Consider the following 15,420-nt stretch of genomic DNA (forward strand, 5'->3'; position numbering starts at 1 on the left):
AGGCATTTGGAAGTTCGGGTCCACAGTATTGCTGTTTTCTCTGTTGCAAATAACTAAAATCCTCCTGTTGCATTTACCTACTCCTCAAATGGAATCGAGTATTCTCTTACTGTAATTACATCTGTGAAGTCTGTCAAAGTAAATCACATCACTTAGTAGGGCTGTAACGATATGCATATCATAACCAAAATCGCGACACTCAGAGCCACGAACCTGTCTCGTGGTGTGAGAAAGCAGAATCGCGACATGCCCTTTCTAACTCCCAGTTTAGTAATTTTCCAGTCAGCCACATGATATGAGCTGTTAGTGCTACCAAACCTTTCAAATAACTATTATTTTTATTAGGGGTGTCTAATTATCGCGTTAATTGCGATTAATTAATTACAGTCATCATGTATGTTTTTTAATCGCATTAATCTCTTCTTTACTGATGTCCCCAGTACTGGGGGCAGCGACAAAAAAAACTCAGATAAAAGCTCATATAAACCATTCTTATGTTCACGAAAAACAGTTAAAACACAGATGGATCAAACCAGCAGGAGCGAAAAAAACCTGTTACGGTGCACACTGAAAAGCAGCACCGGAGCGTCGGCGTGATTATGTAAACAGCGGAGAAAAAGCAACAGACAGATTAGCGTTGTCATTAATTAGATGTGAATTTTAAACTTTTCATTTGAGGCTACAGTCAGTCCTCCTGTCACATCCATGTCAAAGACATCAGCAGTGTGGCAGCATTTTTCAAAAGTAGATGACAGTAAAAAAGTGGAATGCAAACTTTGCAAGCAACTGTTTGCTTTTCACAGCTCTACTACAAACATGGCATATCGTTTAAAAACGGCAATCTAAGGTTGCTCCGTCCGTTTTTTTTGAGTATGAACATATCAGAATTATTAGCATATATCAATGTTTTAGTCTAATAATCGTTGATTGGTTTTATAACTGCAGGCGCACCTGCTCGCAACAGCAGCAGCGTCCAGTGGTCTATTTGTGTCTCAGCTGCGAAGCTGCGCTCCTATGTTCTGTGTCGCTCTGTATTCCTCAACAGTTATTGTGCTGATATTACTAGTTGACATAGTACATTATTTTCGGATATCACAGGCTATGGTATTGCGCAGATGAACGTAATGCAAAATGCTGTCAGAGCCGCCAGACTCTGTTGAACTCCAGCTGCAGCTGCGGCTCTTTTCAAATTAAAATAGTCCGATAAGTCGATTTTTAGTCAAAATTTCAGGGCTTTAGTCGACCAAGAGTTTCTTTGGTTGATTACAGCCCTAGATGTATCGAACCGTGGGTCAAAAATCGTGATACAAATCGAATCGTTAGTTGGTGTATCGTTACAGCCCTATCACTTAGTTACCTTAGAATATTGAAGTGTGCTTTATCTTATAACTTGAACTTCTTTTGTAACAGTTAAAAATGTTTTGAAGAGTACCTTTGTGCTTTGTGAAAACTAATGTTGATGTAATGCATTTTGTTGAGTGTTTCTGTTTGAGTCACTCTTGGACTGTGTTTTGGACTGAGCTATAATTTACTGATATTCCAGGTTGTGCAGCTTTTAAAAGCAGGAAAAGGGAAGGAAGTGTCCTACAATGCTCTGGCCACTCACATAATTGCAGAAGATGGAGACAACCCAGAAGTGAGCGAGTCCAGAGAGGTATTTGATCTGCCAGTTGTCAAGGTAAGAGTTGTGCTATATTGCACTCACTGTAACACACTGAGGCTTTGGTCCTGGTCAGTCCATGCATTTATAAGTGGATTAGATGATGAAATCGCAAGCGGTCAGTTCTTATTTCATACGATCACACCTCCTATTATAAGGTGTTTTTAGCTCGGTATATAAATTAGGGGTGGAATGAATCATAAAAAGAACAAAAAGTCATGTTCAGTATGTTTACCATGGCACGGGGTATGTGTATCAATAGGTTAGTTCGGTTTCGACCAGAGATTTGCACGCATAGATTTCCACCAGGCGCGTCAACGGTGCAGAACGTCATCGCCACGGTTGTGCTCTGTCCTCTGCCCAGCATCAATCCTCCTGGTATTGTTCTATTTTGAAAGGGGGCAGAAGTGTTTTACTTTGATTCTGTTGGACTTGCACAACAATAACAATGACAGTGTCTAGGTGTGTAGCATTAAACAATTGAAGTGATACAAAACAGACAGAACTCCTTCACGGAACAGAACATGAACAAAATTTGACTGATATTCATTTGTGTAATAGGTATGGTTTCTAGTGATCGTTAATGACCATATCAAGAGAGAGGGTATCCAGGCTTACAACAGCTATATCAGTTCAGATTTATCTTATAGTGTAGTGGGGTGTGTGTGTGTGTGAGAGAGCATGAGTACCCAGCGGCCTCACAAGTAGAAGAAGCCTCTGGCCACCGCCCCCCAGGATAGCCATGCATCCACCCTGCATAAGACCAGCCAGAGAGGTGAGGGGCGGAAGCCCCCCCACCCAGGGTCAGCCCAGGTAGGCAGACGGCAGCAAAGCCACGGACAGAGGCCAAGCCACCCCACACCCAGGCAGATCGAAGAGGCCCCGGGCCTCCCACACTCAGAGCCCACTAGCGTCCCAGGGTGGCACAGCCCACCATCGGCGGGAGCAGAGTCCCCCCAGTCGGCCCACCGAGGAAGTGGCCCGCCACAACCACCCAATTTTTTTCCCCCAATCTCCTTGCTAGGGCTTTGCAGATGATTTTAAGATCTGTGTTTATGAGTGAGATTGGACGATAGCTGGATGGGAGTGAGGGGTCTTTCTCTGGTTTTAAAACCTGAGGTTCAATGCCTACTAAATGACTGATTTCTCAGCCTTTGTAGCAGATATAGGAACACAATTCAAAAAGTATTTGAGAACTTATACCTGTGGCTTTCCTGTGAAATACAAAAATGTAAAATTAAAGTGAATAACTGTTTTCAATTAAAAAAACAGTAAGAAAATAAAGTAATATCAACTTGTGTCAGAGCTTTGATTTAGTCCTGATGGAGTGTAAAGAACAAGAACAGCATGTAATGACTGTAACAGTCTGCTTCACATGTGACGGTGATAGTGCTTACAGCGCTGTGGCATCTGCAGGTAAATCCACTGTTGCGCGGTTGAAAACACTCTGTCGATTACGGTGGTATTTATCGTCATTATCGCCGACCTCGTCGTCTTCAAACATAATTATGTCTTAACCATAAATCCCAGTCGATTTGTTCAGCGCGTTCGAAGTTATCAGCGATGACGTCATCGAAGACGAAACTCCTCAATGTCACTGCCTTCAGAAATCTCTCCGCTGTCAAAGTCCTCCATGTTTGCGCAGATTAATTTCAATGTTATTTTCATGTCGCAAGGAACCCTTATACCTCCGAAAACTGACGTATCCGCTTTACCGGCGTCAATGGTAGAATAAAACGTGCAGCTGCTCTCCTGGCGTCAATGGTAGAAGTGCAGCAATGCTTTCCCAGGGTCAATGAGTTTATCATCACTATTGTCACTATCTTCCCATTCAGGATCAGAGGCCATGCCCAGCTCAAAAAGAACCCTTTTATTTAGAGGGTGTCACCCACATGTCTGTACTAAATTAGTTATTGTTTGTTTTTATAGAAATCTCTAAAAATGTTATTTATTTCTTCCGGTGCATGGGTTAATTTATCGTCTGTGTCTTTTATGGAATGAATAGTTGTTTTTTCTTTATCTAGTTTAAGTTGCTTAATTAGCTTGGTATCTACTGGATTTATTGCTATGTTAAAAAAATTTCCAAGCATAATCGCTCTAGTTGGAGCTGTGTTTTTCTTTCTGTTAATTTGTTTAATTCAAGTTATATTCTTTTCTATTTCATTTCTATTATGAAATGTGGCAAGAAGTCAATAACGATAACTAAACATTAACTTTTATAATGGACGTTCTTGTTGTTCTTCTTTTTTTTCTTACTCTATTTTTTTTTTCTTTTTAACTGACCTACAGTTTAGCATTGTTCGCTTTGATTATTGTGCCTCTTGCTGTGATCGCAAACCAGTCAGTGCACAGCAGTCTGGTGATGTCACACAGTTTTCCTGGTTATGACGTCATGAGTCTAGCTAGCGGAAACACACGTGTCACTTAAGCCACTTCAATAACAACAAGGCAACCTGAGATGCCAGGCTTCACCCCAGTCATGCAACAAGCCTCTATTGCCATCTACTGGTCATAATAGCAAGTGCAAGTAGAAGTGTGGAAATAACCAAATTAACAGATAAACGCACAGCGCAGCCAAATACAAATATTGTGAAGTAATAACAATTATAACAAAATAAGCACATTATGCCTAAAGAAATCACACTGTTTGGCACATTACTTGAAGTGAGCCCACGGGCACCGTATTGGCTGCCTTCTGGCTACCAGGTGCTCGCGGGCACCACGTTGCTGATCACTGGTCTACATGCACCACTGCAGTCAGGCCTATATTTTCTAAATGTTCATTTTTTTTTACTTTGGTCAAAAAATACTGCTGTATACAATTGTGTTTAGAAATGGAATTAACATCCTTTATATTTTACAGCCATCATGGGTGATCCTCTCAGTTCGATGTGGAGACCTGTTACCGTATCCTTCCACCATCAACTCAAATCATGAGGTTTTGCTCATCATCTTTATGTTGTTTCTTGTATTTGTGATGAAGTCTAATACCACAAGTCCACGACCAGACGTACCATTCAGAAAGATCAGTCATGGATTTGTGCATCGTGTGATCCTTGTCAACAATAATTTGTGTCATGTGAAGTGATGTCATGTGCATTGATCCTAAGTCACTGAAGGTTGAAAAGTGTTAGCTCAGCTTAAAACAGAATGTTAATATTTAGAATTGCAGAAATGTAAAAGTTTCTGCTCTTCTGCAAATTGGAATACATAAAGGTTTCTCAGTAAGAGTAGCATTACTTTCTTGTTGTGTTTTTCCATAACCCTGAAATCTACAGAGTTACTGGATTTTCTCCAGAGTCGGGACAGATATTCTTTGGCGTGACAGCTTGTCTTCCAAGGGTAAGGGTGTTGGCTGTTTGAGAATTTGGGAAATGTGTTAAATCATTTCAGGAGTTCTACATGTTCTACATGTCATGTGTTTTCAAAAGATTTAGTGTTAATACTAGAGGTTGGTGCAATCACTCTGTGAATACCTGTTCCCTGAGTTGACTTTTTTTCTTTATATGCAGCTTCCAGATGATCTCAATGCCTTGTGGGCTTACATAACATTTTATGGAGGAGAATGTCAGCTTAACCTCAACAAGAAGGTCACCCACCTAGTGCTTAAGGAACCAAACGGGGTAAATGTGATTTTGTACCATCATGCCATCACTATTTTTTCTGATTTCACATGAACTTACCACTCTTGTAATGGAAAATGTATTTTGTTATGCAATTCATTTTTTTTAATGTATTTTTCCCCCTCCAGCCCAAGTTCGAATGTGCCCTGAAACACCCAGATATCAAGGTTGTCACTCCAGACTGGATAATAGATTCTGTAAAAGGTAATGATAGTGCTCTTAGTGCATTCATTGACTCTTTTATTAATACACGTACATCATAGTAACCTATCTATTGTTGTTGTTGTAAAAATAATAATAATAATATCATTATTATTTATTCTAATAATATCATTATTATATATTCTAATAATAATAATAGTGATCACAATAATGATAATAATCATTTTAATAATGGCAACAATAATAATAATATTAACATTAATTAGGATTATCAGTGATTATAATTACTGAGAACAATCTCTATGTAAAAGTTGTTAGAATTGTAAAACTCATATAGTCTAAACCCAGCTTTAATTGATAATTTATCTGCAGGGCTGGGAAATAAAACAGTCAGAAAATGATAACTAGAATAGAGTGCAAGTCCATAATGATGATGAACTTTCAAAATATTTACTTGGTAAGACATGGTTTTAATAAGTGCTACAACTGTCTTATACAATAGAGCCTGTTCAGATTGTACGCAGAAAAAGCTGCTTTCCTATTGTGAGCAGTGAAGAGTTTATCTTGAGTTCTGAGGGAGGAAGATGATGTTGGAAAAGAGAACAGAAGTGAGTGCTAGTAGAGCTGAGGACAACTTACATGATGCTGAGTTTTAAAGTGACTTCATTATCCTCTCAAACTGAGTACATTGTTGATAACATAATGTCAGTTTTGTGAAAATGGTTCAGATATCACAAAGGCGAGGTGGAGCTATTAAATTGTCAATAAATAATTAATTGGTTGGTTCCATCCCTGTGCCTACACTCGGTTGGTGCAGAAAATTGCGGAGAAAATTCTGGTTCCATTTGTTTCAAGTTCCATCAACATTGTGAGTTTGTGTTTTTTAACAATATGAGCTTTTGAGATGTCCAACTATGGGTTTTAGGGGTGCTGAATCTATCCCAGACATTGGTTTTGAGTGAAAATTACTCCAGGTCAACAATCCATAAAATGTGGTTTTACAGGTTTCAACCTGACATTGCGAACCATCTGCTGCACTCTCTTTATGTGTGCGCCCCCCAAATATCCAACTGTAATGTGAAAGAACAGCCAAATATCTCTTCTTTTAGAAAATTAAGTTAAAAAAGTATAACAGGGTGTCCTCGGGGTCTTGAAAAGTACTTAAGTTGATAAATCCATTTTGGGAAAATGAAGACGAGTATTAAATGTCTTATTCGCTATTTCATGAGGTATTAAATTTTGTCCATAGAGTTTGACTGCAGAAAGTATGCTTGAATGTATTTATTTTCCTCCTTTATTTGAATGTTTGTTAAAAAACAACGATGCGCAGACATGCTTGCCCTGCAAGATTGACTCGGGGCCGCACGTGCACACGTGATGGCGCGAAATAATATCCAAAATGGTATATGGTTGTTCTCTATAGATTTACTGTTTTGTAAGTTAAATTTGTGTTGCTGATTACAGCTTGAAGTGGCGATACGGTCTAAAATATTTTGAGAAGGTCTTGAAAAAGGTATATTAACTTCAGGATTCTTGCACATACCCTGTATAAGTAAGATATTTTGATTCTCCTATTCTTTTGCATAACAGTCAATGAATACACAGGAAATATGATTTGTTGCTATGTTTACAGACAAAAGCAGGAAGGATGAAGCACTGTATCACCCTAGACTCACGTACATGGAGCCTGAGGAAGAGGAGGAGAGTGAGGGAGATTTTTATGACCAGCACTCCCATTCATGTGGAAGCTACAGTCCCAGGCAGACCCAGCATTCCAGCGGTGGCTCATCTAGTGAGGAGTCCAGTCCCCGCAGGAGACCAGGGCCCAAAAAACTGTATTCCGTTTCTCCGACTTCCCCACAAAAACCTGAGCACCGCAGTGAGCGAATGTTTGATGACTCTGATGATGACTCCTCCACAGAGAAGGAGGGCACCAACCTCAACTGGACACCAGCTGAAGTTGTAGCACTAACGCCCCCTAATCTGTCGGGCACAGCCAGGAGGCGGGGCGGACCACCCAGCAGCAAAGATCCAGTGTTGTCTACAGGCAGTGCGATGATCAACCTGTGTGCCACTGTTCCCCCTTTACCTGGCAGTGGCGCAGCGCCACCTACAGAGGCTCGCTCTGCAGCTACTACCATCAGTCAGAGCCCACGGCAGGGTCAGTATTTCAAGACCAGCATTCCTTGTGTTAACAGTGATCCTGACAAGTTTCCTTTATGAGTTACATGTCAGACTGTGTAATGTTCATCTAGTGGTAAGTTGCTTGTGATTTACTGTATGTCACATAATTTTTAACGCTACTATGGACATTTTGAAGATGCACATTTTGTGTTTTTGCCTCTACACCACCTCAATGAATTTGAAATGAAACAATCGAGATGTGAGTCAAGTGTTGACGCTTGGGTTTAATGTGAAGGATTGAAGGAAAAAGTGGGATAATCTAAATCTAATTTTCATTATAACCATAGTGACAATCAACAACTGTGTCACTGATGATACAATGAAGTTTTGATCATTTATGTGAATTAAATCAGAGACCGACGGTAGCTCAGTGGTAGAGAGAGTCTTCGTTCAACTGGAAAGATTTGTGGGTGCAATACCTCTGTTAGTCTACATGCCAAATGTGTCCTATGGGCAAGACATGTAAGCCACGTTGCTCCCAATGGCTGTGCTGGTAGTGTGTGAATGGCCATGAAAAATGTGCTGCACCTAGATGCGCCGTATGAATGTGTGAGTAAATGGGTGAATGGCAAACTAGTATAAGCAGATTTGAATGTTGAAATGCACACATTTCTAAAAGATTTAATCGTGTAATAATAGTCTATAATAATAGCGGCGTGGTCACTGTTGCCGATCGCTTCCATTCCAATCAATGTGAGCATTTCCACCGGGCACACTACGGCACGCCTCAGCAGCGTCCCAGAAGGGATCTCGCAAACTTGCGTACGTTGCCGTAACGCGCCCGGTGTTAGATTGACGCTGGGCAGAGGACGATGCAAAACTGCACCGCTGACGGTCTGCTGCTGTAACGCGCCCGGTGGAAATCCGGGGTAATGATATCAAGGTACCAAGTGTTACTACTTTCTAACCCAGTGTTGTGCTTACCTACCTTTAATCTCTTTCGGCTTTGTAGGTGTATCAGTTCCAGGGGGGAACTCTGCATGGAGTCCAGCTGCTAGAATCCTTCGCAACATGACTGTCAGCTCTGACATGCAACCAGCCAGTCAACCTGCCAACGTGGCACATGTAAAAAAAATCTTTATTTTTACTTTGTCCTAGTTGTCCTCTTTAGTAAACATGCTTTTTCTTTTTGCCCTATATGCCCTATTGGAGGCGTGTCAGAACCATGAAAATAGGGACTACAATCTGAAATGTTTTTGTGGGGGGGTTTTTCTCTGTATTTCTAGGTATTAATATGCTTTTAGACTCTAATTGAATCTATATTTAAAAATCTTTGCACTGTCCCACACCAACGTCCATAGAGAATGTCTACACTCAAACATACAGTTTTCTATGAAGTATAGTAAAATATGTAATATTTCCTATTTGCAAACAAATGGCTAAGTTCTCTAAAATTTGATTCACAAATATTTGTTAGTCTGTTTTAGTGAGCACTGAACCATTTCAGCATTAATCTAGCCACCTGGCAGGTAATAAGTTTGGATGTTGATGAAAGTTCCCTTGGTTTCGCAGTACATTCAACTGGTCTCATAAACGCTGACCATATGTAACTACACTAGTCCAGGACACCAAATCTGGTGCCTTCACTTAAGATCAGCCACCCAGGCAGGTGATCAGTTTGGTTGCACAGATGCTTAAATTCTGATTTAAGATCTTATGGAAGCCAACTGCTCTGCTCTGCGGTCTTGACCTGACTGCATTATGTCATTGTAACTGTAACTGCAGTCGATTGCGTGTTGCACTTTGGAGAAGTGACCTCTTTACAGATGAACCCCTGTTTACATTGTATAGGGCAGATGGTGGCCAGCTGGTATGGCATCAGGTTGCTTATCTCAATGTGATGAGAAGTGTGGCCCATGGTGGTGGAGGGGTTATGGTATTGGCAGTGGTATCATGATTAGATCCTCAGGCCCATTGACCTGCCTTCCACCCAGCACCATCACCTCATGTTGCATAATTATGCACAACCCCATGGTGCTTGTCACCGATGGGTGATACTTTGAATCGAGAACTACTACAGCGGTCTCCATGTTCAGCAGCTTGACATAGACACTGAGGAGATGTCCATTGGTCTGATAACAAATAAAAGTCCCTTCTAAACCAGTACTCCACAGGCCACAATCGACAATCTGGTCAACCCTATGCTAAAGGCGATGTGTAAAATTGCATGTGGCAAATGGTGTTCCGATGTTGACAGGTCCCCCCCCCCCCCATAAAAAAATGCAGTGTAAAGCTTAAGTTAAGAGCCAAGACTAAAGGTGTTTCTTAAAGAATAACCAAGGCACATGTGCAATCATCATGCTCTTTAATTATTATCTTGTCTCACCTACCTGGTAGATGGATTATTGTAGTAAAGGTATACTGCTCACTAACAAAGATTTTAGCAATTTTGTGAACAATATTTGAGAGAAATCTGTATTTTGTTTGCATATACGAAATCTTAAATCTTTTACTTAATGAAAAACGGGAGCAAAAACATAGGTGAGGTTACAGTGAGAGCAAACATGCCATGTCTTGTAAATGGCAAATGGTCTGTGGTTCTCTAGTGCTTTTCTAGTTTTGCTGCTATACTCTACACTTTTGCCATTCACACATTGACTTACATTTACATACAATGCCTCTGTATTATCACCTGTCATACCATTCACAAGTTGCTGGCACAGCCATCAGGAGTAACCTGGGCTTAAGGGGAGACAAAACTTTCTTGTTGAATGTCCATCTGCACACAGCTCAAGCAGCACTAATGATGAGTCTGTAGCTCATATTACCACTCTCAGAAAATCTGAACTATGTCTTTCATAGTATCTTAACCATTACAGTATTGTAGTACGTGAAATTACTCATGTTACTCATATGTATGTCAGTATTTTCTCTACATTAACATCTCCCTTTTTTTTTTACCTCCTTTGGTTACAGATCCTCCAGAATCTGACAGCCAATCAGACAAAGTCACTGGAACAACAGGCCAATCAGAGCCATGCCCAAATCTCCACCAATACCAACTCTCTTCAGTTCAGTCAGTCTAAAATGGCCAGCCAGCCACTCACAACAGAGCAGCAGCAACACTTACTGCAACAGTCACACCAGGCTGTCCAGCAACAGCATCAGCAGTTACCACAACAACCCCAAAACCCCATAATGCACCTTCAACAGCAGCATCAGATGATGCAACTGCATCACCATCAGCAACAGCAGCAGCAGCAACAACAGCAGCAGCAGCAGCAGCAGCAACAACAACAACAACAACAACAACAACAACAACAACAACAACAACAACAACAACAACAACAACAACAACAACAACAACAACAACAACAACAACAACAACAGCAGCAGCAGCAGCAGCAGTCACAGGCTGCACAGCAGCAAGGTTTCCCACAGTTGCCCCAACAGCAGCAACATTTTCTGCAGCAACAGCAACAGCAACAGCATATGCACCAACAGGTGTTTTCTCAGCAGCAGCAGAATGCATTCTCCCAGCAGCAACAGCAGCTGCGGCCTCAGCAGCTCCCACGGCCTGGTTTACAGCAGTTGCAGCAGCAGGCTTTGCAGCAACAGCTCCAACAGTTCCAGCAGCAGCAGCATCTACAGATGTTACAACAACAACAAAATCAACAGCAGTTACATCTACAGCAGCAGCAACAGCAGCATTACATACAACAACGTCAAATGCACCAGATGCAGCAGCACATACAGAACCAGCACCAGCAGACCCTGCAGCAGCAGACGATGACAACAACGCAACCTCAGCTCCAGCAGCCTCCTCACATTTCCCAGCTGTTTGGACATGAGCCAGGACAAGAAAGTGAGTATAACCAGGGTTGATGTAGAATGGTCTGTATGACAGAACACAATGACCGCATTTAAAGTTGTAATGTTTCCACTGCCTCCCAGTATACAGTAAGCAATAAAGCCAAGATATAGTGGTTATGCTGTTTTATGTCATTTGGAGTGCGCAATAATGAGGAATGAAATCAAACAATGTTTTTTGGTATAGCCTAAACTCACAAATCACTGTTTGCTTCAGTGGGTCTGAATGTACTGCAACTTGCCATTCTCTAACCTTAGACTCTTGATTCTGGAACCCAGTCAGCTAGCATTTGCCGCTTCACAGCCTGTGCCTAATAATCTCAATGTAACCAACATCAGGTGATTACATGTGGCATGCTGTGTTGTCAGGATGTGTCTGCAGCTTAGAGTTCGTCCGCACACCATAGACGCGAAGAGCCGACCATAGCTGGAGGTGCAGAAAGTGAGATGTCGTTGGCAGATTGAAACTGGAATGTTATTTATGTTCATATCCCCTCCCACAATCAGCTCATAATCTAATTAGGACAGCAGCTCCGTTCAGGAAAAAATAGGGGGTGCTATGATAAATGAGCATGATATAGCTTGCACACCGTGGTTTTTTTGTTCTTAGCCGTTCTTATGGTTACTATTAGTTGGCAGCAGCTTCGGGTTAGAGGGAATAGGTGACGTGTAGTCGTGCTACAATGGTTACAACCGTGGTTAGATTGTTAACTCCACATTTGCATTGGAAGATCGAAATTGTGAAATCGTTTCAATTAGTGATGGGATCGGCAGTTCTTTTGAGTGTACTGAATCACTAGAATCCGCTCATTAAAATGATTCGTTCAAAAGATTTGTTCACCGAATCGTTCAGTGCTTAGCAGGAGCCCAGTGCCCTGCTACGTGACTCACCTCCTCCCTGAGTGCAGTACGTTAGCGCCACGGGTCAGTGAGTGAGTGACAGCGTGGACGAGATTCATGTCCTCAGCCACAGTACACCAGCTCTCTGTGTGTCAGTTCGTACGCGAATCATGACTGAGTCAGTGTACTGACAGCACCAACGAATCACAGCAGCACGGCAGACACAGTTCTTCTTACTAGTCCCTCCCCGTTCGGCGCACATTGCCTGCGTCGTTTGCTGCAGATTCGTGAGTGACGGCGTCGGCGAACGACTTCACGAGTGATTCACAGAACGCGGCAGTTCCACTCCCGGCCGCCACGCTCGTTGCTGAGCTCAACTGAACTAAGAAAGACACGAATCAGTTCATGAAGTGATCCCAGTCAGTTCACTCACTCAAATGATTCGTACTTTCGAACGAGTCACTCATGACTGACACAGCACTAGTTTCAATTGATTGCATTCCAGGCTGTACCACTGTTAATGAATTTAATTAATTCTGTGGGAAACACTATTCCAATTATCTGATCTGCAAGGCCAATAATGCGTTGACCTGCTTGCTTTGCTTGAACCTTCCCTCACTTGTGTTATTGTTGCTTTATTGCTTTTGTAGTTCCACAGGATGGCTTCCTGTTAGGTTGTGTATTTGCTGTTGCCGACTACCCAGAACAGATGGCTGATAAACAACTCTTGGCCACCTGGAAGAGGGTGAGACAGAGAAAATTCCTTATGTTGTGATTGTTCATAGAAATATTAGTTGTGTGGTGTTTGAATGTTATATATTTAACACCTACTATGGCATATGCTGAACACATAGTTAAAGGAACGTTTTCTGATCTCAATCAGGTCATCCAGGCGTGTGGAGGTGCTGTAGACCCCACCTTGACCAGCCGATGCACACATCTGCTGTGTGAGAGCCAAGTCAGTAATATGTATGTACAGGTAAGCATGTCTTTCTAATGCATTTTATATTCATGTATAAACTTTGCAAATTGACAGAGATGGGTCACATAATTTGATCCAGTTTTCTTGCCCTCTATTCAAATACACATTGACATCATGTCTGTTCCAGAGAACTAAACTATGTTTTTAACAGTTTTGACTGCACAGATGTGCCTGATGTCAGCATCTTGGTGTGTTTGCTTGACAGCACAAGAGAGACAAAAAATCTCTGAGGAGTTGAGGCATATCACAGTGCTCCACATGGTGCTGTGATATGAAATACGTTTAATTATTAAAAAATAAATCATATGCTGATTTGTGCTAACATTGTTGCAGTGGCTGCAAATAAACAAACATATGGCCGCTAATAATTGTTTTTATTGTTATTTATTACTCGTGATCAGACTGACAGTGACAAATTTAAAAACCCAGTCTTAGGCTAGCTTTACACGAATGATCTGAACACAAACCGGAAAAGTGGTGTTGCGTTCCCACTTTTAATTTCGTTTTAGACGAGTGTCTTTGGCAGTGTGCGAAATACCCATTAATAATAGGGGGGGTCCCCATCTCCCATTTCTTGCGCAATACTGTTTCACCACCCCAGGTGCCACCCTGCAGTATTGGCTATTTTCCCTGTCAGATGTGGGCTTGTGTGGGCCTTTTCCACAGCGCCATTTGGAAAGCAATTTGGAAAGCAATTCATTAAAACATCAAAAATATGAAATGACAAATAAAATAATTTACATTTTGTCTGGTTATAAAGGATAAGAAAGCATGCATAGTGTATTATGTATGTAGGTCATTATGTAAAACTGAAATATACTGTAACATGTTTAAACTAGGGCTTTACGATTATGGCATATATTCGCACAATTATTTTTGACTGATTTTGAAATCATGATTAATAGACATTCATTGATTTCAAAACTTGAGTATTTATTGAACCACCAAAAATCAACTTTAAATATAATTTAAAAGAACAGCCAGAAATACAACAAGCAAAAAAATAATAAGTATAGTAAATTAAAATAATGATAGCAATAAAAACAAAAAATAACCAATCTACTTGCACTGCTGCACAACTTGCAAAAATTTACAACATGCAAAACACACTAATAGTAGGGCTGTAATCAACCAAAGAAACTCTTGGTCGACTAAAGCCCTGAAATTTCGACTGAAAATCGACTAATTGGGAAGGGGGGGGTGCTTTGCGAGTGCAGCTCTTTTAATTTGAAAAGAGCCGAACCCGCAAAGCACCTGCGGCTGCGGCTCTTAATTTGAAAAGACCTGCAGCAGTGGCTGGAGTTCAACAGAGTCTGACGGCTCTGACAGCGTTTTGCATTACGTTCATCTCTGCAATACCATAGCCCGTGATATCCGAAAATAATGTACTATGTCAACTAGTAATATCAGCACAATAAATGTTGAGGAATACAGTGCGAGACTGAACATAGGAGGCACAAATAGACTATGGGACGCTGCCCCTGTTGCGGGCAGGTGCGCCTGCAGTTATAAAACCAATCAACGGTTATTAGACTAAAACATTGAAATATGCTAATAATTCTGATATATTCATACTCAAAATGGACGGAGCAACCTTAGCTTAGCGTTTTTAAATGATATGTCATGTTTGTAGTAGAGCTGTGAAAAGCAAACTGTTGCTTGCAAAGTATGCATTCCACTTTTTACCATCATCTACTTTTGAAAAATGTTACCACACTGCTGATGTCTTTGACATGGACGTGACAGGAGGACTGACTGTAGCCTAACATGAAAGTTCAAAATTCACGTCTAATTAATGGCAATGCTAATCTGTCTGTCTCTCATTAGCCACGGAGCGACAACAACCCACTGGGCTGGACTAAACCAAAATAGTGGAAAACAAGGGGGGTGTTCTCTGGAGACAGGCTGTTACCTGTGAAGCATGGGTGCTGTAAAACACCCCTATTAGCATGTGGTACTTTCCTCCTAATGAAATTCACCATAAAAAAAAAAAAAATTGTCAATCACAATTTTGGTCGACCCAGAGCGTGTCGACCAAGTAGTCGACCAGTCGACTTTGACTTTGACTTGATAGCCCTATGCTCAAAGTCTGTCAAATTGAAGCCAAAGTGTTTCCAGATCACTGATATTGTTCTACCTTTCTTCTCAATTGAAGGCTG

At 41.2% G+C, this 15,420-nt stretch overlaps 1 protein-coding gene across 1 annotated transcript in view; it reads left to right on the top strand.

Annotated features, from left to right (window-relative positions):
• paxip1 (PAX interacting (with transcription-activation domain) protein 1) overlaps window positions 1-15,420 on the top strand; it is a gene marked incomplete at both ends in the record, with an annotated part of 28,543 nt that overhangs the window by 1,628 nt on the left and 11,495 nt on the right. The window contains 10 exons of the mRNA XM_083907811.1: window positions 1,544-1,678; window positions 4,524-4,567; window positions 4,939-5,002; window positions 5,173-5,283; window positions 5,412-5,487; window positions 7,079-7,606; window positions 8,582-8,694; window positions 10,546-11,434; window positions 12,930-13,024; window positions 13,163-13,258. Of these exons, the coding sequence (XP_083763937.1) occupies window positions 1,544-1,678; window positions 4,524-4,567; window positions 4,939-5,002; window positions 5,173-5,283; window positions 5,412-5,487; window positions 7,079-7,606; window positions 8,582-8,694; window positions 10,546-11,434; window positions 12,930-13,024; window positions 13,163-13,258 (2,151 nt within the window). The remainder of the gene's footprint in view (window positions 1-1,543; window positions 1,679-4,523; window positions 4,568-4,938; window positions 5,003-5,172; window positions 5,284-5,411; window positions 5,488-7,078; window positions 7,607-8,581; window positions 8,695-10,545; window positions 11,435-12,929; window positions 13,025-13,162; window positions 13,259-15,420) is intronic.

The sequence above is a fragment of the Microchirus variegatus genome (assembly GCF_963457635.1).
Source record: "Microchirus variegatus genome assembly, chromosome: 21".
NCBI classification, from domain to species: Eukaryota; Metazoa; Chordata; class Actinopteri; order Pleuronectiformes; family Soleidae; genus Microchirus; species Microchirus variegatus.